Source organism: Pteropus medius, unplaced genomic scaffold (assembly GCF_902729225.1).
Source record: "Pteropus medius unplaced genomic scaffold, Ma_sr-lr_union100, whole genome shotgun sequence".
Taxonomy (NCBI): Eukaryota; Metazoa; Chordata; class Mammalia; order Chiroptera; family Pteropodidae; genus Pteropus; species Pteropus medius.
The window spans coordinates 7559168-7586334 of record NW_024349797.1 but is presented as its reverse complement, the minus strand read 5'-3'; the positions used below and the strand labels follow the sequence as shown (position 1 = coordinate 7586334).

General features: G+C 36.8%; 1 protein-coding gene and 1 pseudogene across 12 annotated transcripts in view; one reads left to right on the top strand and one right to left on the bottom strand.

Annotated features, from left to right (window-relative positions):
- The window catches only part of CEP128 (centrosomal protein 128), a 348588-nt gene that overhangs the window by 95684 nt on the left and 225737 nt on the right, over window positions 1-27167 (top strand). For 11 of the 12 annotated variants that reach the window (XM_039883945.1, XM_039883939.1, XM_039883938.1 and 8 more), the window contains 3 exons: window positions 9213-9563; window positions 16995-17645; window positions 24082-24246. In XM_039883945.1, the coding sequence (XP_039739879.1) occupies window positions 9213-9563; window positions 16995-17645; window positions 24082-24246 (1167 nt within the window). The remainder of the gene's footprint in view (window positions 1-9212; window positions 9564-16994; window positions 17646-24081; window positions 24247-27167) is intronic. The other variant, XM_039883946.1, reaches the window with a different exon arrangement.
- On the bottom strand, window positions 20636-20754 carry LOC120619898 (uncharacterized; annotated as a pseudogene).

Here is a 27167-nt window from a genome sequence, read left to right as displayed (position 1 = left end):
ATAATAGAGCTTTATATGCCTATGCTTTAAACATAATTTTTGTTTCAGTGTATCGTTTTGATACTTTCAGACAGTTGCTACTTTTCACTCTACTGGGTTTCTAGAAACTGGATTATAAAACAGATTATTCAATTATGGTTTGTATGTTTTTATATGAGAAATATTGTAATTAAGAATTGTGCTTCCGAACAAGGAGTTTTCACCTAAATACTTAAAATGAACTTGTCATCAATGCCAAGATATAAAAACTCAATCTCTATAATAATTAAAATGTAAAATTATTCTTTATTTTCAGTAAAATGCATATCATACAAACACCTACATAAACTTATAGTGTAGGTTTCCTCTAGTATATTAAAAGTGTGTGTATGTGTGTGTGTGTACTACAACTCTTGTATCATACATTTGATGTATCTAAAACTGAAAGGATAGCTATTCTAAAAATTAAAATAAAAATCTATAGTTAATATATTTTCCTCTAGAATTTAGAAGGAGCTTTCTCAGATATTAGCAAACTGTTTGAGAAAATGGAACAAATTGAACAAGTGGCTTCTGCTCCTCACTAATTTTTCGTTAGTAAATAGAGGCTTTACAAATAAATGTATTTCTATTTGGCTTGGCCCTAATTTGGGGTTATTCTTTTCAAACATTGCAGAATCAGAGTATTTGAATTCTTTCAAAAGGCTTTCTTTATGATAGGTGTCTTATCGGATTCTCTTGTTAATTTTTTCCCTCTTACCCACTCTTCTCTCAACCCCCCTTTCCTACCAACACCAATGTTAAGTGAAAGAAGGTGTTCTTGGGCCGCAGAGGGCGGGAGTGTGGGTGGTTGTTTGAGTTCTGGGATTGGCTGACATGGGCATTCATTTTCAATCTCTGTCACTCTCTTCCCCATCCCTCCCTCTCTTTCTCTCTTTCAATTTATTATTTTCAGTAGCATCTGTTGAATTATCTTCTTTTTGTTCCTTTAGCCACCACCTAATGGTATTTGCTCTTTTTTTTTTGGACAAAGATTCATTGTTAGAAAACATTATATAATCAGATAGAGGGCCACCGAGGAAAGAAATGTAAATATAGATTAGGTGGCATAAATTGTAAAGAGAGGCAAAATTTGAAATAGAGAACAAAGAATTGTTCATATATATCACATTTATTAAAAATAACTGATGTGTCTGTCTCCCCACCTGGGTCGTATGGTTCTCTGGAGCAGTAGCATGTTGAACCATGCCATCTGATTCATCTTATTGAGCTCGGATGCTGCTGAGTGCAAGGAATGTTTATTGGACAGAGTAGAAATATACCTGTACTTTATTCAGAAAGACTGAAGAGTTTTTTTTTTCCCCTGTCTCTTAAATGCCACAGTTGGTTCTTACCTGTTATAAGCTAGCTTCATAGACTATGATTGCTAAAATTGAATTTAGATAAGAATCGGTTCTTCATGTCCATTCAGATTTTCAGTAATTTTTAATGTTACCGTAATAGTTTAATATCCTAGTGTTAGCATAATGTCCTTTGGTGATTAATCTATCTCAAGCATGTATCTGATCATGGTATTCTGTTGCTGAAAAGCCGCTGAAAGCTCAAACTGGATTTAAGCATCCCCCCAGCCCGGTTTCTGAGCTTACTTTCCAATCTCTTTTTAGCTGGCTTGAACTATGACTCTTCATGAGCATCTTCCACTAGCCCACTCTGTGGCCCTTGCCTGTGCTGTCTAGTGTCCTAGTCAGTAATATAGTGAAGTGGAATCAATATTCGTTTGAATATTAGAGACCTGTGGCTAGTCTTTTCTCTGCCTTTTTCTAGCTCCCTTATCTTGGATTGATCACTTAACTTCCTTTGCCTCATTTTCCTCATCTCTAAAATGTAGGCATTGGATTACCTCTCTAATTCTAACATTATTTCTTGTTAGTAATAAAAACTTATCGTTATCGTGTTCCTAAAATGTGCTAGTCACTCTTCCTGGTGTTTTATCTAAGTGATCTCATGCAGGTCATCATTCTTCTGAGACATAGATATTATCGAGTCCATTTTATAAATTTAGTTGCTTTGGTTCACAGGTAGTAAGCAGTTCTTCTAAGGTCATAGAATGGCAGAACTGGGATTCAAATTCAAGTCTGAGACTCATGCTTTCCATGATATGCCACTGTCTCTCTAAGGGACGTTGCTTGTGAGTCATTAAAGTCTATCTGTTTTCTCATTACCTATACAAGTTTCCAAATGAAGTACATAATATTGCAGATGGAAATTTTTATTTAAAATGTACATTTTTCAGAGTTCCCTGGCTTATTTGGGGCCAGATTTTTTGTCTTTATCTGTTTACTAAGGTGCCTAATCTCTTGTGTGCATTCACTGTCAAGTAAGAGTAGAGGAGAAATTGTATTATATTGTGTTTTAGTTACAACAGTAAACAAATAGTCATTGTTGCCATGTACATAGCAGTCTATGTTTTGTCTCTTAACCCCTATATGTTTTAAATATAGGCCTAGCAATTTTTTTTCATGAATACGACAGAAAGCAAGCAGGTGGTTGAGAAGATTTTCGTATGCTAGACAGAGATGATTTTTTAGTTTGTAAATTTGCTCCATTATTTTCCTACCTTGTCCAGTTTTTCCACTGTTGTAAGTTCAAGTTGATAAATATCCTTTTGTAGTCAACATAAGTAAAATTATCTTAGATATGTGATCACTAAAAGCTAGAATTTATGGTGGATCCTAGCCACCATATTATTTTTTAAATACAATATTTTTTTTCATTTTCTATTTTCATTTTAATGTTTTATTCATAAGAGTAGGCTGTCTGTAGTTTTCTCAGAATTTGAATAAAACTACTGCAGCAATTAGAAAGGGAGCTAATGGCAGCCAGAGCCAATCAGTTTCAAAGAGAGAGAGTTCTTTTCTGTCATCTTCTAAATGCATTGTTTTATAGGTATTATTTACAGTTAATTGTTTTTAATAAAGAACTCATTTAGGGCCTCATTATCTCCTTTTCTCTTCTGTGTATTCTTTGGCCTTTATACGAAAAGAGTTAACACAGTAGGCCTGAGGCAGCTTTTCTAGGAGGGCCTGTTTACAAAGTAAGCCCTTGTCTGGCATGTGGGAACTTGAATGATAATCAGTTCTCGTAGGGAAATAGAAATTTTTCGTAAATTATAAGGCCACCTCACTGTGCCTAGACCTTTTGTACAATGTGGTTTATGCTGAACACCTTCCTTCCTTCTGGAAGTTTGGAATTTTGGTACATACTAGGCAGACAGCGCCTAAGAGACTAGGCCCTAATTAAAACTTTGGGTATTGACACTCTAATGAGATTTTTGGGTAGACAAACTTCAGAATTGTCATCAGAGTTCACTGCTGGAAGCATTGAATATGTCCTGTGTGGCTCCACTGGAGGAGGAGTCTTGGACTCTTAACACCTGGTTTCTGCTGGACTTTACCCATGTCCTCTTCCCTGTGCTGATTTTGCCTTGCATTTTTTACTCTAATAAGTTTTAGCATTAAGTATAACTATACGCTGAGTCTCACTGTCACCGCTGGGGCAGGTGGGAGTTCAGGGTCGCAGCAACGTTAGCGGGTGGGGAGAGGGATAACGACAGCGCAGACCTGTAGTTAGCATTTTTCCTCGGTTTTTCCTCAGATGATACAGTGAAGAATCACAGGTCATTGAGATTTAATAGTTTTATTAAAAATATGTTTTAGAAAAACAAAGAATGCCCTAAGCAGACACATGGTCCCAGCACTGTAACCAACACAAAGGGGCCAAAATGGCCACAAAAGGACAAAAAGGCCACAAAGGGCCACCTACAAGAGAGAGAACTCAAAAGGGCAGAAAGGGTGGGGAGCCCCGAAGGGCAAAAAGGGAGAGGAGCACAGAAGGGCAAAATGGACTCAGAAGTGGGCGTGTCTGCCTTCTATTTGGGCCGTGATGGGGTGGTTCCCAAGGCATTCCTAGGTGATTGGCAAGCGAGACCATTTTGATTGACACTTGGCTGCTATAACTTTGACCGTTGGGGTGTTCTTTGGGCAGTCTCTAGGCTGGGCCCCTATTCCTTTGTTCCCCTGTTGCTCTTGTCTGACTACCTACCTAACATTGTGAATACTTCTAGCAATCACCAAACCTGAGACCCTCAGGCAACTACTCATTAACATTTTTTTTTTCTCACCTGGAGAAGGAATGAAAAAGAGAAAAACGGAATTTAAATGTATAAAGTGTGAGACTAAATTGGAGCTTTTATAAACCTTTTGGTAATGTACCGTGAAGGGTAGGAGAACTTGTCACCCAAAGTTTGCTACTTTGTCATATTTATTATTTTGGGCTGAAGGCACTTGGGAAATAGTAGGTACAGGAAGGGCTCTCTAACCTGTTTCTACCTAAAAGCAGATCACAATATTTTCCATGAGGAGGGAGCCCTCCAGAAAGAGAAGAACATTCTTATCATTGGAGATTGAGAATTGATGCCAAAATGTGCCTACCCTGAAAGCATTTATTTATGGATTAATGATGTGTATATATACTCGTGTGCTCTTTCTATGAATATGTTTGTGTATGGGAAGAATTGTTATGAGGGTTCTGTAGTATACTCTTTAGATTGATGGGTCAGAAATGTTTATTACAATTAGATTATTCTGGTTGTTTATTTGAGAAAGATGGATTAAAGAATATGTCCAAGCAATGGCTGAATAGGGTCTGCCAAAGAATGAATATAGAAAGGGATTCTACGACAGGTTTTATCTGAAGCACCAAAACAGACAGACTTGATGGAGGTGAAGCAGTAGCAATAGTTTCCAGACTCAGGGCAGTCAGAGGTGGTGTCTGTCCATCCAGGTCAAATTCAAATCTTTCCCATCAGTAGTGAGAATCACAGTCATTTTCAATAAGACCCACATCATTTTCTGTTCGTTTACACTCATATAGCCAGTCAGTGCCATGATGTTTTCAAATACCTTTCTACGTGAATTATTGTGTGTAATATGTTAATGTGAAAGTGTGCAATTTTTAAATGTGAAAAGAAAAGAATTTATCTACTTAAGCTTTGGGTGAGGGTATATCAATCTTGTGCCTATTCTTGTTGTCTATGGGGATTACCTAATTATGCAGTTAGAGGTCTTTGAAGGTCTGGGGTTTAGAAGATCAGTCTCGGCTTCAAAAGAATCACTTATATCTCTGTCTACCTACAATATACTTACGTACGAAGATATTTTGTAGATGGGATAATGTTTAATACTGGAACTCTGTATAGTTATTTCTGTTTAAAAGATAAATGATTCAGGTGGCCAGAAGAGCGTGTCAGCTCCAGGAGAACAGAATTTGGCTGGCCAGCAGTGCAACGGAGAAGCCCCTCCTTTCCTTGGCACCCAGGCATGAACGTAAAATTCATGGGCACGGCTACAGGTCCTCTGTTGCAAACTTGGTTATAATGTCGCAGGAAGAAAACTGTCAGTCCACCTTCCAAAGAGTTAGGACTCTTGTTCAGTGACTTAACTTAGGTCAAGAGTTATTTCTAGGTGGGAAGAGCCAAAGAATATTCCATTTTCCTTTTCTTGCAATTGAAAACCACATTCAGTGGAGACTTGTTTGAAGCTAGGTGATGCCTAGGCTTTCACATGATTGGATGTTAATGGCATTGTTTTTGTCATGCAGATGTTTGTGGAAATCTGGCCCAGAGCATTTACAGATGTAAGAGATCATTCGCACTGGCCACAAAGACTCTGGCTACTGTCTGTTTAAATTCTGACGTTTCTGTGAAATCCTCAGAGTGTTTAATTCTTCGCAATAGTATCATTACAATTTTCTGTAAGAGAAATATTACTTATTTATCCTAGTATTGCTAACCTGTCAGTATAATAAATATTGCAACCAAGATATGGTAAACTTAAAAAAAAAAAAAAAGATAAATGGTAGAAAGGACCCAGGAAAGGTGATTATGAAATAATAGGAAGAAAAAGGTGAAGCGTATTATAAAACTCAGGGAAGAAGGGAGACTTAAGAATGAGAAGAGGTAATTGACAGTGTCACATACTATAAGGAATTTGGGAAAGATTTTTAAAACAGTCCATTATATTTGGCTTTAGGTGATCTTTGGGGATCCTGATGAGAACTATTTTAATTGTATGATAGGGATGAAAACCAGATCCACAAATCAAGAAGTGAATTGCAAATAAGATCGTGAGGCATCTAGTGTGGACTGCTCTTTCCAGCAGTTTGACTTAACAGGAAAAAGAGTACAGGTACTGGCTAGAAGATTATGTTGGATTCATACAGATTTTGTTTTGTTTCATTAAAAAAATATTATTGTGAGCTTTTAAGATGGGAGTAGAGAAAAATCTGGTAGGGAAAGACAGGTTGAAGACAGGGAAAAGGGCACAATTGACATAGTGAAGCCCTTGATGGATGTGGGAGGAGGAGAGATTGGCCATTGTTAACTTTCAGGATGGTACATCTAAGGAATTTGGGGAGTATCTTGCCTGATAGCCTCAATTTTGTTTCTCAAGGAGGAGCTATGTTACATACTAGGGATGAGTGAAAGGAGATAGGACATTTTGGAACACCCACTGTGTGGGCTGGGTAGAGGCATGCGGAGGAATTTCTGGGCACTGAGGAGTTGGCTCTCAATGTGCCATCGCATCAATTGACACTCCTGAGTGATCTTCCTTAGAGGACTCAGTAATCTGACGTAGGAAATATTTTAGTTCCCCCAGAGCTGGCGCTTTTGCTATTTCGGTTTAGTGGATGAACAGTTTTATAAAGGAGTTTGAGATGTGAGCCAGAGAGTGGCTAAAATGAAAATGAAGGAAGATAGTTTAAAGAGCCTTCATTTAAAGCCGGCAAAAGGAATACTAAGGGAGTGATTATCTTGACAGCGAAGAGTAGATGTACAGAAGTAAGGGAGTGAGGGAACTGGGCAGATTGGTGGATAAAGCCAGAGGCTCGAGAAAGAGGGGAGGGGAAAGAGGTAGGAGGAGACGGTGGGAGAACCGAGGTTGGGACATACTTCTTACTTCAAAGGTGGCAGTCTTGGAAAAAAAACACTACGATAGGACTATGGGAGTGAGCGAGTGAGCGAGTGAAGAGGCTTGGAGCTGGGGTCATCTGAGATTCTGGAAGCTTAGCAGAGTTGAAAACATGAGCCCTGGAACCAGACTATCTGGGTCAGAATCCAGTGCCCTCACTTAATAGGTATGTGATCTTGGGAAGATTCTAAGCCTTGGTTACCTTTCACTAAAATTGAGATAAAAATAGTGCCTTACTTTAGTTTTGTGGTGGGATTGACTGAGGTGATTTATATAAAGTATTTGTACAATTCCTTGCAAAACTCAAGTGCCCAATAAACTTTAGTAGTAGTAATTTTATTATTATTATCACTATCATCATTATTATTACTATTGTTGCTAGCTCTTTTTCATTTAAAACTCAGCTCATAGGTCACCCGCTAAGGGAGCCTATCCCCAGCCACACTGTGGAATAGACTCCTCCATCTAACTGTCTATCACATTTTAGCACCTAGTATTGTCCATGTTGTAATTTAGCTGTTTGTGTGAATATCTCCCCAGTTAAATTATTAGCTTCTTTGATGATGAATCCAGATCTTATTAACCTTCCTGTAAATTATGTGCCTAACACCATTCTCCTAAATGTTTGTCAAAAAAAAAAAAAAAAAAAAGAGGTACATCTCTGTTGATGTAGAAATCATTTGGAGATGGCTTGTCAATAAAGCTGATTTCTAGCATGGTGGTAAATGTTAGATAAGGGCAAAGGGGTAAACCAATATCACAAGGGCTTTTTGATCTTCATTTAGAATTTTCCATACAAACAAGTGTACAGTTCTTCAATTTACTGTTTTGTTTGGGTGTATAAAGGAGTGATTCATCTCTTCCAGTCTGCATTGAATTTAGCAAACTGAGCAAATGCAAACCCGTTGCTCAGAAAATGAAGCTTTTTTTTGAGGCATTATTATTATTATTATCTGCCATAATGTCAAGCCATAACTATTATTATTATTATTATTATCTGCCATAATGTTAAGCCATAACTTTAATCAAGAGAGAAATTATATTTCAAGAATAATGGAATCTGGAACTGAAGATTCTGCTGTAGAGCCAGAGGCAGTTGGTAAATGCTTGCAGTCTATTTGTAGGTGCCTTAGTACAACGTAGATTCTTTTTTTTTTTTTTTTTTTTTTTTTTTTTTTTTTTTGGTCCAGCTGGCAGTCTATTGAACCCAATCTTATTTGGACACATGACTTTTCATGTTAACTTTGTTACCCTGGGTATTTGGAAGCTAAGACTCGGGAGGGACCACTCATGGGACACATTATAAGCACTTATTTCTGAATTTGTCACTCTCTTTCAAAGTTTTACAATAGTGGCTTAATATTAATGATAGCAATATTATTTTATTTGTATAAAATGTTATATAAAAGCAATGTTCTTTCATTTTTGAGGTTAAAAATTGAACTTTACCTGTTCTATTAAAATTAAAACTGTATATGAATCATGATGATTTAGTGTAACTTCCAAATGTATTATTGACCAACTGTGTTGTAGGGTAGCTAGATTTTAAGAACTCATATTCTTTTCTGGATTGATAAGTATTTCAAATAAATTTAATAAGTTTATTTAAAAATTCACTCTACAGTGATTCTTGTAAGCTTGAGAAAAGTCCATCAACGCATAATTTATATTGACTTAGCTGGAAATAACCTATGTATCAATCCTTTAGTGAGAGCCTTTTAAACGGACTTTGAAATCCAGTATTATTTAAACTGATGTTTCTATCATCAATGCTTATTTTTTAGTTACGGATTTTTATTTTAACAAAATTTTAGGTGCTGCCAGAAAGTGGAATATTATATACGATTGCTATGATTATATGACACATTTTAAAACATTGACATTTCTTCCGTTGACCAAAACACTAAGTTCTTACTAAAGTAATGCATATTGTTTTCTCATCAATAAGACTATCTATTTTAGTGATGGTCAAGTGGAAAATAAATGATGTAATCTAAAAAAGAATATTTCTGTAAAAAATTATTCCCAACTAATACTATTATAAAATACATAGAAAGGGACTTATATTTTTTAGATTGGTTGCTACTGAAATTTAATACAGGTGATTCCCATTTCAGTGACATTAGAGATTCTTATTTGATGCTATGTCATGCATCCAGTTTTGGTAAGAATATGTTCCTAATATTTCACATGCTTTCTTCCTAGAATTTAACACGTGAATTGGAGAACAAGGAAAAACAGCAACTAAAGATGTTGGATCAACTTAAGGAGATCCAGAATCACTTTGAGACATGTGAGGCCAGGCATAAGCATGCTGACCTCCAGATCTCAGAGCTGACTCAGCACGCTGAGGATGCAACCAAGCAGGCCGAGCAGTACCTCCTCGAGTTCCAGCAGTCAGAGACCCTGAGACAGGAGGCAGAGAAGAGGAGGGAAGAGCTGAAACTGAAAGCTCAGGACTCCATTAGGCAATGGAAGCTGAAGCATAAGAAGTTAGAGCGAGCATTGGAGAAACAAACTGACACTCTTGATCAACTGACAGACAAGAATAATCAGGTATAAAAACCAAATTCCATTCGTTCATCTCTCCTTTGAACAAACACTCAAGTGCCATGCTGTGCATATAATCTATCAAGATGTCCTTCATAGAAGAGTGTTTATATCTTGACTATTTCAAGGTAAAAGGTAACTTAGTTTTTAAAAATCTTTTTAAAGGCTTGTTAATAGTTTAACATTCCGTGGCTTTGCAGAGTTGGCCCTTAATATAGATCTAACCCCCTCCCCCAGTTTTGTTTTTGGTTCCCTAAATCGAAGTTTTTCTTTAATATTCAAGTGGAAGAAAATTATGAAGTCTTCCTTAACATCACATGACTTTTCACCTAAAGCATATATTTTAGAATCTCATTTATTCATATATTTCAACTTAAGTATTTGTTAGAAAGAAGCATTAAAAAATGCAAGTAGATACTGCTGGACCATTTTCTGGCAGCCATTATAATGGGTTCAGTTAAATGAGTGACATTGATAATCTCAGTGACTGAGCAGTATTATCAGATCACAAGCCTCTTTAGGATTCTGCTTTCATGCCCTTTTGATAGCAACAAAAAACATTTCACTGATCTGTCTATGCATTTCACATCATCTTCTCTCTTGTATAATCAGTTACTTTAAATGGATTTTATGCTCCTTTGTTGATTCTCAGCTATATCTTTGGGTTGAATTAAACCCAGATGTTTATAAGATAATAAGCAAGAAAGTCATGATTGATTTTTATCCATGTTTAGTCTTGGTTTATCATTTCTGCTTCATCATTTGTCACTTGTCAAGATCTCTGAACATTCCAGAAGAATAATCATTTGGAGAAGCTGGCTTTCTTTCAAAAGAAAACAAAATGTAGAGCAATTATATTTGTAAAATCAATTGTGAGAACTTAAGAGTGACAGATGCTTATTTCAGATAATCTGTCATGGAAAAGATGCTTTACCTTTTAATTATGAGTTTCTTGGACATATAGCAGATGGAGGAAGTGATCACTTTGCACTCACTCGAGTGCTTTTTGTTTTAACCCATATGACTCATACTGCGTGACAGGTTGTCCTGAGGTAAAGCAGCTCTAAAGCTTTCAGACTTGAATTTGAACTGATTCGATCCAGGGAAACTGTTCTACCTTGATTATTCTGTTGTCAGCCTGGTCTGCCAACTGGTTCAATGAGCCTGCGCATACGGGAGGTGGTAGCTAGAGAGAAGAGTGGTTGGGGGAATTGATTGATTGAGAAACATCTGGAGATTTTACTTAATTAGAGGAAATTTAGAAGGGTCCATGTCATCAGCCAATATCCTAATCCATGGCGCTGAGAGTTTTCTAGATTGAACTTTTCAGAATATTAAAAATTGTTAAACAATCATTTCCCAGAATACTCCTGATATAATTATTTTTATCATTTAGCATTGCTAATGATAAGCAAAGAAGTAGTTTTAAAGTGATTGCCACAGTTAGGGTGGTATCACAATTATCACAGCAGGCATTGTAATTTCCACTTTAAAAGCCTTAAAAATTAATGCAGCATGTCGCAGTTCGAGCAATGGTTAATCAGGAAGAAAGGGTAATAGATATTTCACTGCAAATTCAAGTGTCCAGTAAATCTGTGATGTTGAAATACGTTGCAAATAATTTTGGAAAAAAGTATTATTTTAAATATCTTATTGAATAATACCTCTAACAAGTATTTAATTCTTAATAAACTTCCAAATCTACCTTAAGGCATTAGTAATATAGCCTACTCCTTTGTTTGTTTTTGAGGACTAATGGTTTTCAAAAAGTGACTCGAGGCTATATCTGGAAGTGTATGTTAAGATAAAAATGATACTGGTTGACAAAACACATTATGACTTAAAGAATAAATTATTTAATAAGTAACATCGTTGAGCCATTCCATATGGTCAAAAGATATAATCTTTGACTTTTTAAAATAGTTCTGTGCCTACTTTAAAATAGTTCTGTGTCTCTTTTTCTAGAATAATTTATCTTCTGCTTTGAGATTTGCCAGTTAAAAATACATTAGAGGGCTAAAGGCTTTTATGCTCTTAAAACTATTCTGATTTATTTATTTATTCTTTTGCTTTCTACGTTTTGAAATCTTGGTAAGATTATCAGCTATATATCGTATTACAAAACTATTACTAAAGGATATGGAATATCAAACAAATGACATGTTGCAGAAAAAAACAAAAGGATATGGAATATCAAACAAATGACATGTTGCAGAAAAATCAGATTGTATACTTCCCTTAAAAGACAGTGGCATGGTGTTTACATCTGGGAATCTTGATATTCTTTAGGAACATAGGGATGCACACATTTTGGGAGACCTAAAATCTTATAGATACAAATAATCTATACTCTTAAATTGTGATATTTTTGTTTTTATTTTTAAAAAATTAATTTAATTTTAAATTATATAGTTGGTATACAATATGATATTAGTTTCAGGCCTACAACATATATAACGGAATATTACTCAGCCATAATAAATGAAACCATTGTTTTTTTCTTTTCAAGTGCTGTCTGAAGTCATTGGTTTTTATATATGCTTTGAAAATGATAAAGAAAAAAAACTTGGATACTGTTCATTTTGTATGCTTTTCTGAATGTTTCCAAATCATATTCCTTTTTAACATGGATAATGTAAATGCCTCTTAGCTTTTATGTGTGTGTGTGTGTGTTTTCTGAATTGACAGAATACTTGGCTTGCCCATGTATTGAGCTTTTTGCTTGATAGTCATTGACTTCAAGAATCTTAAATTGTCATCTTTTCCTTCTGTGTAGTGCCTTCATGCTGAGGAAACAAAGACTTATATGTAATATACACTGTTTTTTAAAATCTGAATTTGTAATGGTTAAAAAGTATGAAAGATCAGTGCTAAAGTATATGCTTTTTAAACATGTATACAGTCCTATCCAATGTAATTTAAGAAAGGCTAGATCACTGATATAGTAGTATAATACAGCAATCTGTCTGTATGTTCCTTCACATGCAGAAAAATAACTTTTTCCTTTTAAAATTTCCTTGTCTACCTTTTAATTGGTTAAAAAAAAAGAAAAACTGCATATACTTTGTGCTCAGGCCTTTGAGGAGTTGATTCCTGTTTCTGTATCTGCCATGATTTTAGTCAGTATCATTCTTCTGGCTTCACACAGCCGTTTCAATCCTTCTTTCATAGCCTTCCCTTACAACTGTTCTTGTTTGAAAGCTGGGTTTGCTTGGTTAGAACATCGTCTTCCCTTCATTTCAGACTGCTCCTTATTTTTCCATTATGCCTCCACATTTCTCAAGGATTTTCGCACCTGGATATCTCCTCAGCCTGTTTCATTATGTGTAATAGTTGCCATCATCAGCACAGTTCAGGTCAGCAACCCATCGAGCTCTGTGTCTTTATACTTCACTAGTTTCCTATTTTACAGTGACCTTCAAACCACTCAACAGCTAAGTTCTGTGACTAAACTTTGTTATCATCTGTAATTTCTGTATGTTCAATGCTTTAGTTCCAAAATTCCAGTCTCTGATCTTACACATTTCTTTTATCTTCTTTTTGCCTGGTTTTAAGAATTGTGATCTGATTTTGATCTTCCTACATTCCCCCCTGGTTGACTAGCCATTTACTGGAATCAGTATTTTCCCGTCAGACTGGACTTCATGAAAAGCTACTGTGATGACATGCTCACAGGCGTCTTCAGTTTCTTCCCTCCACCTCACGCCTCTACCTTTTACTGATCTTCAGTCTGGAATCAACCCAACTCCCCACTTTTTCCGTTCGTGCTCCTGAATAGTACTAGCAAAACTTACAAAGAAATGTCACTTGGCTCCTGTGGTGGTCTTGGTAACATCCCCCACCCCAGTCCATTCCATCCCATTAAAAAGTTAATGTAGGCACACAGCTCTGTTCTGCTCAGTGAGCTATGAAGTCTGTCGGGGGAGTTTCTGGTAAACATTTACTCACTCTTAAAAAAGATACACAAGAAAAGAGCTTTTCTCCTTCTCTAGATATTGTTGTATTTGGCTGTGATGCCGGGGCTGGCTGAAGTTGTCTTGCTATGGTCCTGAGAACGAAGTCGCACACAGAGGTGGGTATTGCTGAGGGAAATGCAGAGAACTGGATCTAGAGCTCTGACATGCTGTGTCTGGAGCAGTGCTGCTTTCGGAATGATAATAAGTTACCTGATGGATTAAGCTAGCTCGAATTGGCGTTTTCTCTTTCTCTCAGCAGAAGAAATTCAAGCTGATGTGAAGCATCAATTCTAGGAGTGAGGAGCTATGCGTAAAAGACCTAAATGTAGGATTGACTAAGTGGAGAAGTGGGGTGAGGACAGGGAGAGTCATATCTTTCTAAAGGGAAAGTTGGCAAACCTTACTATGCAACTGGAAGTAGTTGGTTAAACCGTCAAATTTTATACCTTGGGGCATTGATGCTGTGCCTGAGTACGGTATTAAGTGACCAGTAGGAAAACTTTAGGATGCTGGAGTGTGTCACGTTGTTATTGCAGCTTTCAGAAAGGTCCTACAAGAGAAAGACAAGTATGGGTTGAAAGCAGTCTGTCTGAAAGCAGATGGCAAGATTGTTTGGTGTGGGGAGACTGAAAATCTATAATTTGTAATCCAAATTTACTGAGTCTGATGATTTGGAGTCTTTTAGGGTTGGAAAAGCCAAATTATTTATCCATGCCGAAGTTAGTCCAAGGGAGAGAGGGAGAGTAGGAAACTCAGCAGAACTAAATATGAGGTAAAAAAGCAGGCCTTTTTCAAGGACTTCTGTTTGAGCATTCCTGGCCGGACAGAGGGGCCCCAAGTCCATTGTTCTGAGTTCCCTCAAGATAAAGGCTATTTATCTTAGGGCTCTTGGGAATGTCTAGGATATCGAGCTGGTGGTTAAGACACTGACATTTTCAGACTCAGAGACAACGTCTAGACAAAATGTTGGGCTGTGGCTACTAACCAAGCAATTAAGCAAAAGCAAATGGGTAGAACTTACTTAGTTTTTAGTATCTGTATTGCCAAAGAAATTCTAAACTTGACCAACATAGTCTGTGACTGTCACCTCTGTCATGAATTGATGTGACGCTTAAAGCACTCATGTGGGGATTGTGGGTGGTCGGGGGAGGGCAAAACCTGAAGAATTGTAGAGTAGCAGAGCCCGAGCTTTGGAGGACTCTTCCTGAACCACCAACTCTCTGGTCTTCCTGTTGTGTGGGAGAAATAAATATCATTGCTGTTTAAGCTAACTTTAGGTAGACATTATAGCATTTTAAATCAAAGATGTTTTACCTGCTAGAGCTTCATCTTGGAAAAATGATTTTTATCTTCAGGATTGCATGGAGGAGTCTCTTTCCTTATGGCCAGGAGGCTAGATTATCTGTTCTAAAAAATAATCACTATATTTAAGCCTCCTCCCCTTATTCTCAGGCCCCTTCCACATTATCCTTACAGCTAAGACTTGATTCTGTCAGTTTTCATCTTCCCTAGTGTGGTAAGAAGGGTGACCTCCCGGAGATGTCTCACCTTAATTCCTGGAACCTGTGAACATGATGAGATTTCACTCCCATGATTATTGATCTCAAGATAAGATTATCTGGATGGGCCTAATCTAATCACAGGAGCTCTTAAAAGCAGATACATTTTTTCTGTCTTTGGATAGAATGGGAAGCTAGAGGGATTCAAAACATGAGAAAGATTCATTGTGGTGTTGCTGGCTTCAGAGACAGAGGAGTCCATGAGCCAAGGATTGCGGGTGGCCTTTAGAAGCTCAGAACAACCCTTGGACCAAACCTAGCAAGGGAACAGGGACCCACGTCCTAAATCCACAGAACTAAGCTTTGCCAACAACATAAATGAACTTGGAAGTGAGTTCTTTCCCAAAGCCTCCAGATGAGAGTCCAGGTCAGCCGACACCTTGATTTTAGCCTTGGGAAACTATTGCCAGGTCTTATGAATGAATACCTCGCAGGGAATTATGACCTGTGGAAATAGTGAGATAATAAATGAGTATTGTTTTCAGCGACTAAGTTTGTTGGAATTTGTTACACTACAATAGAAAAGTAATACATGTACCCTTAGGCTTATCTATATTTCTAGCCATTTTTCCTGCATTGCAATCTTTCCAAAGTGAACTCGTTTATCTGTGTTCCAGAGTCTTTTCAATCCAGGGACGTTGACTTATCGGTTAACCCCTCTTTTTCCAGTTTCGATCACTCTCTTGCATTAATACCTCTCTGAGGTCCTGGATTCTCTTTGAACCTAAATCTCACCCGCACTTTTTGGTTCCCCCTTTCCCACTAGTCTTCACAAACCAATTATATATCTATTATCGTTATCTTTATAAAGACAAGTAATTTCCTTAAGCCCATAAAACTACTTATGACTGGACAGAATCAAAATCAGGTCTCTGTCCTCGGAGCTCAGATGCCTAATCACCCACCTCCTTTCATTCTTTCTCGTGTTAGCTTCATGCTGTTTCTCCCTGTTTGAACCAAGAGGGATTTGAGGAAAAAAAAAATTTTTTGAGTGATCGATCATTACATTTTATCATGAATTGCTTCACACTGAAGTATTAAAATGCAAAGTATAAAAATGCCTCCCAAGTATTTGCATTTTAACTCATTTCGAATTCTGAAACGAGAATTTTAATTTTTTTCTAGGTTTGAGTTATGGTGGGCATCAGCAAGCAGGTACAGAGATTGTCCTTGGTGCTCGTGTTGTGTGTGGTAGCAATTTCGATTTCCTTAGCTGCCGGCTTTTTCATTTGCATTGGTGCATGGTGAGGATGAGAGGATTAGTTCTTGGCCTGTCTCCCTCAGTGTAAACCCTAACCCCCTAAGCAGTTGGCGGTGGGTGATGACCATCTTGTCCCTTGACTTTTCTGTTGAGTCCCTTCTCAGCTTCTCCTAATCTTAAATTAATCTCATTTCTACCTTTGTGGGGCTTCAAGACTCCCGTTTATATACTGGTGTGTTTTTTTGTCACTACTGATATTATTTTACTAATAATGACTGATTGTACCTTAACCTTTTTTAGTATCTATATGCTTCCTTATGTTTTGAGGTTTCTCTTTTTTAAAAATGTGACATTGAAGTGCAAATTATTGTTATTTTAAGTAAGCTATATTATTTCAACCTCCGGTAAACTACAGTAGGAGTCTTTTTCTTTTCCCATTCCTTTGGTCAATTTTATCTTACATTTAAATAATTATTTATGATCTCGAGTTGATATATTTTGGTGATGAAAATCTGAAGCATGTATTTCAATGTGGTGCTCCTTCAAGGTAATTATATTTTTTTCCTCGGCTAAAATACTTTTTTTTAAAAAATGGAAAAAATACAAAGTATCATATGATGACTTTTTCTTCTCCTTGTGGATTGAACTTTATTTTGTGTTTTGGAAGTGTCTTTGGTGAATTTTATAGTAATTATTTTGTTTTATATTCTTAACCCGATAGATTCTAAAAGAAAAGGATGAATTGAAGAGCCAGCTTTATGCAGCGTTGCAACAAATAGAGAACCTTCGGAAGGAATTGAATGACGTCATAACAAAGCGTGCCCTTCAAGAGGAGGAGCTTCACTGTAAGGAGCAGAAACTAAGTGATGTTCAGGCTCATCAAACTGACCTTGAACTAGAAATCAAGGATTCCCTGGACACCATTCGTAGGCTAGAAAGTGAATTGAAAAAGCAGAATAAGATTCAAAGCCAGATGAAAGTTGAGAAAACTCACCTGGAGGAAGAAATTGCAGAGCTACAGAAAAGCCAGGCCAAGGACAAAGCTCAACTTCTTGAGATGCAAGAGGCCATCAAGGACTTGAGTGCCATCCGGGCAGATCTCGCTAATAAATTGGCTGAGGAACAGAGAGCCAGGAAGGAGGTGCTTAAAAACCTTTCTGACCTCAAGACGCAGGCAGAATCCAGAGATGAAGAAACAGCTACAATCATTACACAGTTAAAGCTGGAACGGGATGTTCACCGGAGGGAGCTGGACGATCTCACATCATCGTTGCAGAGTGTGAAAACTAAACACGAACAAAATATCCAGGAGCTGATGAAGCACTTCAAGAAAGAAAAGAGTGAGGCTGAGAATCATATTAAGACACTGAAGGTACCTTCACTGAATTATCTTGATGATACTGAAGGAATTTTTCTGGTGGCTCATGAAGTTAATAAAGCGTAAACTTTTAGAGATCATTCTGTATTCCCAAGCACTGAAGGGAAGATAAAACTAACAATAAAGAAGCTTATTCATGCCTGTTCGGTGAGGTTGAAATGAGTTATAGCAGCCACCTGGGAGCACCTATGTCAGAGCACTGAAGCCTTTTAAAAAGAACCTTTAGCTATTTTGGGAGTTCAGGAAAGGCAGAGGTGGCAGTAAGTTGTGGACCTGAAACGTGCCCCCATTTCACATTTATGACCTCCTAAAATATGAAAGGCAAAGACTCGTCAAGGCCATAGAAGCTATAACCACAGTCCTTATTAGTATGGTAGCTAAAGTGGATCAGCTTCTAGGCTGTATAAACCCAAGGCTTTTGAGATTTACCCTTTCTTTTCTAAATTGAAGTTGCCTGGGGAAATGCATCATTGAGAACTTGCATTTGGGGAACTGTTTCTAAGGTCTAATCTAATGGTATCAGTGTTATCACCATGCATTTCTCAACACAATTGTCAGGGGTCTGATAAATCTATCCCTCCTTCCTGCTTTATTTTTTTTCTTCATAGCACTTATCATCATATAGATTCCATATATTATTTAATTTTTAATCTCCCTTTATTAGATCGAACATTCTGTGAGGACTTGGATTTGTCTGTTTTGTTATAGCTATAGCCCCAGTGCCTGGAACAGTTCCTGGAACATTGTTAATATCTGTTGAATAGGATAAATCTTCAAAGGTTAATTATAATTTTTTCCAAAATTCCTTGAAATTCAACTACCATAAAAATGCTTATGGTGAAAGACCAAATGATATTGAAATAGCTAACATTTGTAGAATGCTTTCAGCCATTTTATGAATTCTTCCCTAGTCCTATATAGCCTCCTGGCAGAAGTAGATTTGGGGTCATTCATGGGTGGTAGGCAAAGCAGAATGGAAGCTGGAAGAATAGGCAAGAGGCCTTTACTATAGTTCACTGAACCAAGGATACCATCAATTGTAAGAAATATTATTATTCTGTGCTACTAAGAAAAAAAATCCTGCTGTGAAAACATGACATGCTATTAACTATAAGACAACATCCCAAAGCAGATATAGTAAAATGTGGAAAAAATATGTCTTAATTTTGATTAAATATGACCTAAGTTGATGAGGACAAACAAGTAGAAACAGAGATACAGAGAAGAGCTACTTTAAAGAAAATAAAATGTAGATCATATGTCGATTGATTGGCTGTGACAATAAAAATAACAATAGGAGACATTGTTTAGCACCTAATTTGTGTCAGTCAATACTGTGAGAACTTTACATGTCTTAATCATTTAATATTAACATTATCCCTGCAGATTATATGGTATTATTTTCTCTTTGATGTGGAAATTGAGACATGGGAAATTAAGTAACTTGTCCAAAGTCTTACAGCTAGAGAGTGTTAGAGACAGGATTTGAACTCAGGTAGTCAGAGGTGTGCTGGAAAAGATTTATTATCAAGGATGACTGGGTATAGGCTTGGAAGAGTAGGTGGATAACAAGGCTATATGTCAAGATCGAAAATATAGACAGAAGAGCAGATTTGGAGAGAATAATGCCAAACTCAATTTTTTCACATGTTGAGTTAGGTAGAGAGATTCTTAGGCCTAACCATGAAGGTCTGGGTAGGACAGTTTAGGGGGGGTTAGATGTTGAGGTGGAAGTTGAGATTAAAGTATTTGTAGCCCATTGATGGTAGTTGAAATTATGGGATTTAGATGAGGTCGTGTAGGGAGGAAAAAAGTATGAAACTGTAGAACATCAATGTTTAAGAGAAGAACTGAGAAAGCGGTTTAGCAAATAAGAATAAAGGACCATATAAGGGACAAGAGGAGAACCAGAAGGGAATGGCATCTTGGAAACCCAGGTAGGACATTTCAGGAAGGTCTAGTCAGGTGTGCCATATGTGGCAGACAGGTGGAGAAGGTTCATGAGGAGATGTGAGGGGGTTGGATTAAAGACAGAGTAGACAGCATTCAACAGGAGGCAGGGCATATCTTCCACAGAAAGTGTTTGAAAGAAATCTGTAAGATTGCATAAGTGATAGAGATAGACTGGGGTTATCGATGTGATTCTTGACTGGTAGTCTCCTTCCTCCCTCTGAAGAGGAGTAAGGCCGCAGTACAGTAATTTATAAGTGGTGAAGATGTAAAATGCTGAGGTGGCTGGTAGAAACCACACGAGACTAGTCTGGAAGCATATAATGTATGGATGTGGCTAACATCAAAGAAGTACTGTGGGCAAAAAAATGAGAAAGTGAGTGGGTAAGAATCTGTGGTCATAGGTTGCTTAAATGGTCAGGAATTTTTATAGTAGAGTTTAGATTTTCAGAGTTAAGGTCCAAGGTGTGGTTGCTTTTGTGGGTGAAGGTGGTTGGAATAGAACAGGTTAAATAACTTTGGTATTAGTTTATTGAATGGCTCTTTGGGTATTTATGATGCTTTTGTGAAGGCATTAATTGATCACTTGCCAAAAACCTTAAAGAAGAGGGTGACAGGTCAGTTAGCTGTTGCCAGCAAGGAAGGGAGAGTTGATGAGTAAATAGTGTGAATCTCAGAGAAAGGCAGGGTTTTCGTGTGAGGATAAGTATGTAATGATTTGTTAGGTCATGGCTTGAGAAATGGTTCTTTCAAGGAGCTTGCAGTATTTTCGAGAATGTTAAAACTACACTCTCCTTTCTTTGTCACGATTGCTGGCCCTCATCACCATTATTTAGGTTGTGTGATAAACATGCATGTCAATAGGAGTTAGTAACATTATAACCAGTTAGCAGATTAAAGATCATCTCTATAGGAACATCATTCTCACATCGTGATATGCTTTCTTTTTTTTTCTTCTATTTTTAGGTGAGGCAACCCTTGCAAGGACCTTGTCAGTTTACAATCCTTATTTTTTCTTTTTTTTTTTTTTTTTCGCTTGACAGCACCTGGTTTTCCTAGGTGGTCTCTCATCCAAGTACTAACCAGGCTTGACCCTGCTTAGCTTCCGAGATCAGACGGGATCGTGCTTGTTCAGGGTGGCATGGCCGTAGACTGTGATATGCTTTCTTGAGGTATAGCCTACTTGACAGAAATTGCATTTGCTCCCGGATGCATTGGCATATGGACAACGTATCATGTGTCGGTGTGTTGCAGTAGAAAACAGGATGCCGGCTGCTAATCTGGACTACCAAGACGCAGCTCTAAGTGGCCTCCCTGCTTCCCTTTCAGTTCCTCTTTCTCCTCCCAACTCCTCCCTTTCAACCTTCAGATACCACTCGATGTCCTTTCCCAAAATACAGATCTGAGCATGTCATTTTCTGCTCAAAAACCTTCATCGATTATTTACTGTCTTCAGAATAAAGTCTCAACTCTCATCCAGCCCTCCTTGATATGGTCCCCCTGGAGTTGTTCATATAAAGGCCCATTTAATTTTTCACCTCTTTTATGGATTCGCTGAAGTTGGGATGTATTTCCACTGAGGTCGGGCTAGAGCTCTCTCTCGATCCCCTGTGTTCCCATAGCTCTTTGTTGGTACCTCTAGTACAGAACAATTATGTTGCCTTATATTATAGTTTGTTGTGTGTTCGTAAGTCTCCAGAGGGGCAGGTGTCAGGCTTTCACTATTTTTATGTCTTCTTGTGGTGTCCAGCAATATTCGAGACACACAGACGATAATCAGTGGATGCTGAGTTGAAATGTTTAAGAAGCTGGAAGTCAGAGGATTTGTTCCTGAATTGCTGTTATTTTTCTGGTTTGGATTTCTCCCTGTAATATGGGAAAATTGAGTTCCTTATCTTTTCTTTAGGAATTACTTTGTACTCATGTATAGTGAGATGACATTAAATGTTAAGAAATTACCTGTATGTAAAGAATGTATAATTTAGAAGTATTCTGTAGATCTTCTGAAACCTTTCGACTTTTTTTTTTTTTTAACTCGAAAGATAGATTTAGGAGGGGTGTTGCAGCCCAAGAACTTAAAAGGAGAACCAGAGCTTATGAGAGCCCAGTATTTTCTTTAAAACTGAGTAAGTTACCCATAGGAGGAATCCTTACCTCATGCTATTTCATTAACAAAATCCTACACTTTTTACTTATTTATGTTATTTAACAGGAGTTGATAACAATGGACATCACAGAAGATTTAATATAGTGAATTATGTATAACAGGGCTTTGGACAAGTAGTTCTATAAATGTATTTCATTGTCTTTCAGCTTTACCTTAATTTATTACTTTTTCTGATTCTAATAAGTTTTGATATGTTACCCATATTTTTTCATGGCACAACTTATAGTTTTTCTCCATTTAGAACTACCCTTCTCATGCCTGTTTTAAAATTTAAATGTAAAATATTTAAATGAAATACTCTAGCTGCTATTACTATTTGCAGGATATTGGGTGATCACCTCATTATGATTTCAACAGAAATTATTTTGTAGAGCCTTTACTTGGAATCAAAAGACCAAGAACCGGAGTTCTATACTTTTGTCACCTGCTGGCCATATGATCTTAGTCAAATTACTTAACCTTTTTTGTACCTAATCAATAAAACGAGAGGAGTAATGTCTTTATCACAGGGTTTTGTGAGTATGACATCACTTTGTAAATCCTAAAGTGAAATGTACATGTAATAATCAAACCACAAAAAGAAGGAAGTTCTTAGTCAAGCTTAGGCATTGGTGTGCTGGTAAAGGTTTTAAAATAGGCTTTCTGGGCATGTGTTGCGGGGGTTGAATGGTAGCACTTCCAAGTTCAGTTGTGTAAATACTCCCATTTGGCTGATTCCAAGCTATTCAAGCTATCAAACAAGACCTCACTGGAAAGGGACAGAGTTGGGAAGAGACGAGCCCCTTGGTTCTAAAGAGTCTCTTTGAGCCGGTTCCAGCACACCACTAGCTTTAGGGGGAGCCCTCTCTACCTACACTTTCTATAAGACTGAAGGAAAAGCCAAAGCGTTGTGCCATAATTTAAAATCATAATCGAACAGTTTTCCTGATGAGAGACTTTATTTTGTAAACTTATTTTTGAGTTATGAATACAGGATTCCTCATAAAAATCAATTTCTTTGTTCATTCAAAGTGGCATCAAGTCTCAGGTGAATTTTGTGGGGGTGAATAAAATATAGGTTTTGTCTAAGACTCACAAAACTTCTTTCAGGAAATGGCTTCTGATGATTGTGTTCCTATACACCTGATTAAACACATATAATAAACTTGTAAAAAGAAAAGAAACTTACATTTTAGGCCTTGAAACATTTATTTTAAACAGATTATATGTAGGTGCTTACAGACTGTTGGTAACTGGTAGGTGTGACCAGTTGACAGGGCAAGTTGCATCCAGCAAGTTGCACCCAACTTGTTTGTAAAACCTTATTGTAGATGTACCTTCTGCAAAGCAGTGTGGCTCTGCATGTACTCTCTGTGTACCCTTAGGCAAGTTATTAGTGTCTCTGTGCTTCAGGTTCAAAAAAGCAAACAATGACAGTACCTGCCTGGTCAGGTGGTTGTGAAAACGAAATGAGGAAAGACCACAAAAAAGTTTTAGAGGAGCTCCCTGACATACAGGGTTTGCATGGTTATTATTTTCAAAGTCTTTAAGTTCACATACCTGGCAAATCTTTATTAAATCCCATACACATAATAGATTATTCCTAACTTTTTAAAAGCTGATTCTGATTATATTCCAATTAAAGACTAAAAACCAGGGACTGTACTTTTTTATGTACTTTTTTATGTAATAAAAAAGATTATCTCTGTTGGTACTGAGATAATCACTGGTAAGCTTTTTTTCATATCAAGTTATTTGTAGTTTCTTGCCTGCTACAATTTCATAATCTTTTTAGCCTCGTAAGAGTGGCATCAGTACTTATATTGTATAAAAAGCGTAGAATTCTTTTACAAAAACCAGGAGGTAGGTTTAAAGGAATGTTGTTAAGTTCCTTTTATAGACGAGGAAACTGATCAGTCAGTAATATCTCATAGTACTGCCCTTTTGGGACACTTCTCTAATAACTCCTTCCCTTCTCAGTGGAGTTAGTGTCCCTTCTTCGGGTTGCCACAATACCTCACTTACACCTTTATGAAGCACATCTATCACACTTGACTGCAAATTGTTAGAGAAATTTAGTTTTGCATCTGTCTCTTTTACTGTTCTTATCTGTTATCTTTAGTGCCTAGTACGGGACCTTTCACTTAGTAAATGCTCAGTGAGTGCTAAAGAGTGATTGAATAAATTCAAAAAGCATTTCTTTTGTATTTTTATGTATGGATTCTTTAAGATAGCAAAATCTCGACGTATTTGCCTACCGATATAATGTATAATTTGGTGTACAATTTGACTATGGCCAGTGGACTTTTTCTTTTTTCCTTCTCTTTTTCTCAGGCAGAAAGCTTAGAAGATAAGAATATGGCTAAAGTCCATCTTTGTCAGCTCGAGAAGTTGAAATCACAGTGTGACAGGCTGACAGAGGAATTAACTCAGAATGAAAATGAGAACAAAAAACTGAAGCTGAAATATGAGAATTTGAAGGACCAACTAGAAGAAAAGGTAAAAATATGAATGAATTCTAATTAAAAGACTTATTTGAATCTCTTCTAGTATTTCTTGTAGCACATATTTTATGTATCAATGAATGCTAATTTAGTGTTCCATAGGAAAGTTGTATTGGTGCCGGAAAAAACGGTTGAAGTTTATTAGAGTGCCATGATTTTATTCTTTCAACCAACCAGTAACCTTCTAATTCATATGATTTCAAATTCCTTCTGAATCTTAAAATGGGAATTTAGAGGCAAGGTAGCAAAGGAAGGAATTATGGTTTATCGAGGACCTACTATGTATCATGCATTTGTGCCAAGCTGATTTACATATGTGAACTTAGTTAGTTTTCACAACTCTTTGGTTAGATTTTGTTGATCCTCTTTAATCTATGAGGAAACAGAGGCTCAAAATAAAATATGTAATAATAAAGTGCTCACCATATGCTAGGCACTTTTAATACTTATAGTAATTTTATGAAATCGATGCTATTATGCTTATTTTTGCAATTGCAGAGACTGGAGCTTAAGAGGGTTGGTAACCTTGGAACATCCCCAGCAGGCTTACTGCTTTCTTGTCATTGGATGTGTAAATTTATTTTGAGCATCTGCTATATATCAGACATTGGATAGAATACTAGGGACTTTTAGAGAGTCACTATTTTTATAGCAGAAAATTGACTAAGAATAGAAGACAGAATATTTAAATTTTCTTTCTGTTTCTTCCATCAACGTCTTAACAAGATTTGCAGTCAAGTGCGATAAAAGTTGAATGTAGAAAAGATTGTTAAAGTATGATTAATAGGATAAAGCAGAATAGGCTGGGCCAAATGGATCCTACACTTCATAAGGGTTACTAAAGTCTATGATGAGGGACCTATCACTGGGTTGGGTGTCATAAAACTCTTCATAAACCTCTAGGAAGAAACTTTCTTAATGCTTTGCTCATCTTTTCCTCTTCTTGTTGTTTGCAAATTTCACTGCAATGTATATACATATATACATATATATACATATATGTATATACGTACACACACATGAATTTAGCTTTCTAATAATTTTTAAAATCAAGGAAATAAAATATAAGTTAATTTGGAGTTTGTAATTAAATGTGCTTAAGTTGCTAAATTTAGTCCTACAGTCTTGACAACCACCGCAATTTAGTTTTTATGTCATGCTTTGTTTTGATTATGTCTAATGTTCACACATATTTAATGTATCTGTTGCCAGGGTGTAGTTGCTGTGGAGATAATGCTAAAATTTCCAACTTTTCCATAATTAAAATTTTAGCCTGAAGATGTGTTAACATGTTTTATATTTATTTGCATTTAAGACATAGTGGTGAAAATTTTGATATGTTGAAAATGTAGTTTACCTTGTTCTGTTTAAAATAAGTATTTCTTCACTGATTCTATTTGTGATGTTCCTGATATATATGCGTTATCAGGCATATAAATGGAACATTTTCTTAGAACAGAGTTTCAAGAGTTAATGATTGTGTTCCACTGCAATGTATGGAGCATCTAGTATGTAGTAGGCGTTTTGCTGGATGCTAAGGATGGGATATAGATACGAAACAGGTCTGCGGTTGAATGCTCATAGTGGAATCATTAAAAACAAAATCCCTTTCAGTTGTTAAAGTTATGTAGTTGAGTCTTGACAGTGGGTGCTAATGTAGAGAAAGGATGTCTGTGAAGTTTGTAATGGTGAATAATCTTAAAAAATACACACACATAAATATATACAGCCTATGTGCTTGCTTATCTTATTTTTTTTGTATATTTGGTTGTTACATACTTTGATTTACTTAGCTCTTTCTGTTGATCCACAAAGTATAGTTAACTAGAAATCAAAAGGTCATTGGGTCGAGCCATTTACAGACAGGGCCTTTCTCTCCTAGAGGTGGTATAACATTAACTGCCACTGGCAGAACTTTGAGTGTAAATCATTTTCTCACTATGTGGCTTTAGGCAAGTTGCTTAAAACTTGGAGGCTTACTTTTAAAACAGATATAATGATACCTCCGTTATACAGTTAAATGTGAAAATGTACATGAAGGGCTTGGCAAAGTATCTGATAGCTAATAAGCTATCAATTATTAGCTGCCATTATTTTGTTATTGTTGTTTCCAAATATATGCCAATTAATGATTCAGCCAAGCAGTCAACCAATCAGCAAGTACTGATTGACTGCCGATGCTCTGTCTTATGATGTGTTAGGTAGCTAAGGGCCAGGGACCTGGGAGTCGGGATTCCTACAGAACTGCGCTGACTGGAAGTTTAGAGCCAGACTACATTGATTCACTTGAGACAGATGGTCTATAAAGGAGGTTCCCATCTGAAAAGAGTTCTATCAGCAAGTGATATTGAAGCCATACGTGTTAAGCAAACCAAACAGGTGGGCAGTTTTTTGTTTGCTGCTTGATGACAGGAACCAAATCTTGGTTCTTTTTCATCCCTAATGAGGCACAGAGCCTGACACGTAGTAGGCAATTTATAAGTAAATTATGGATAAAGAAGTATGTTTGTGTACATACATGCACATACACGTGTATATATGTAGATAAAGAAATATGGATAACCTGTCGATATATGTACAGTCTTCTCCCTTTGTGTGTCTGTGTGTGTGTGTGTGTTGGTCCAACTGGGGGAAATAAAAACAAGAATATAAGACAAAAATACATTTCCAGTGGAAAAAAGCCCTATGACTTCTAGCCCAATGATTACTGTTTAAGCAATGTGATGAACTTTATAAATGGGGCCTTGTGGATTGAAGGGGTTTCTAATGTTACTCTGCTGGAATTAAGAGGGAAGCTTTTCCTGTTTACTTAACAAAACAGTATTCTTGCGTGCCCATCCCTGACATAAACACAAGATGCTACTTATGCCACTAATTCACATTCCCCCTTTTTAAAAACTTCTTGCTACTATTTTG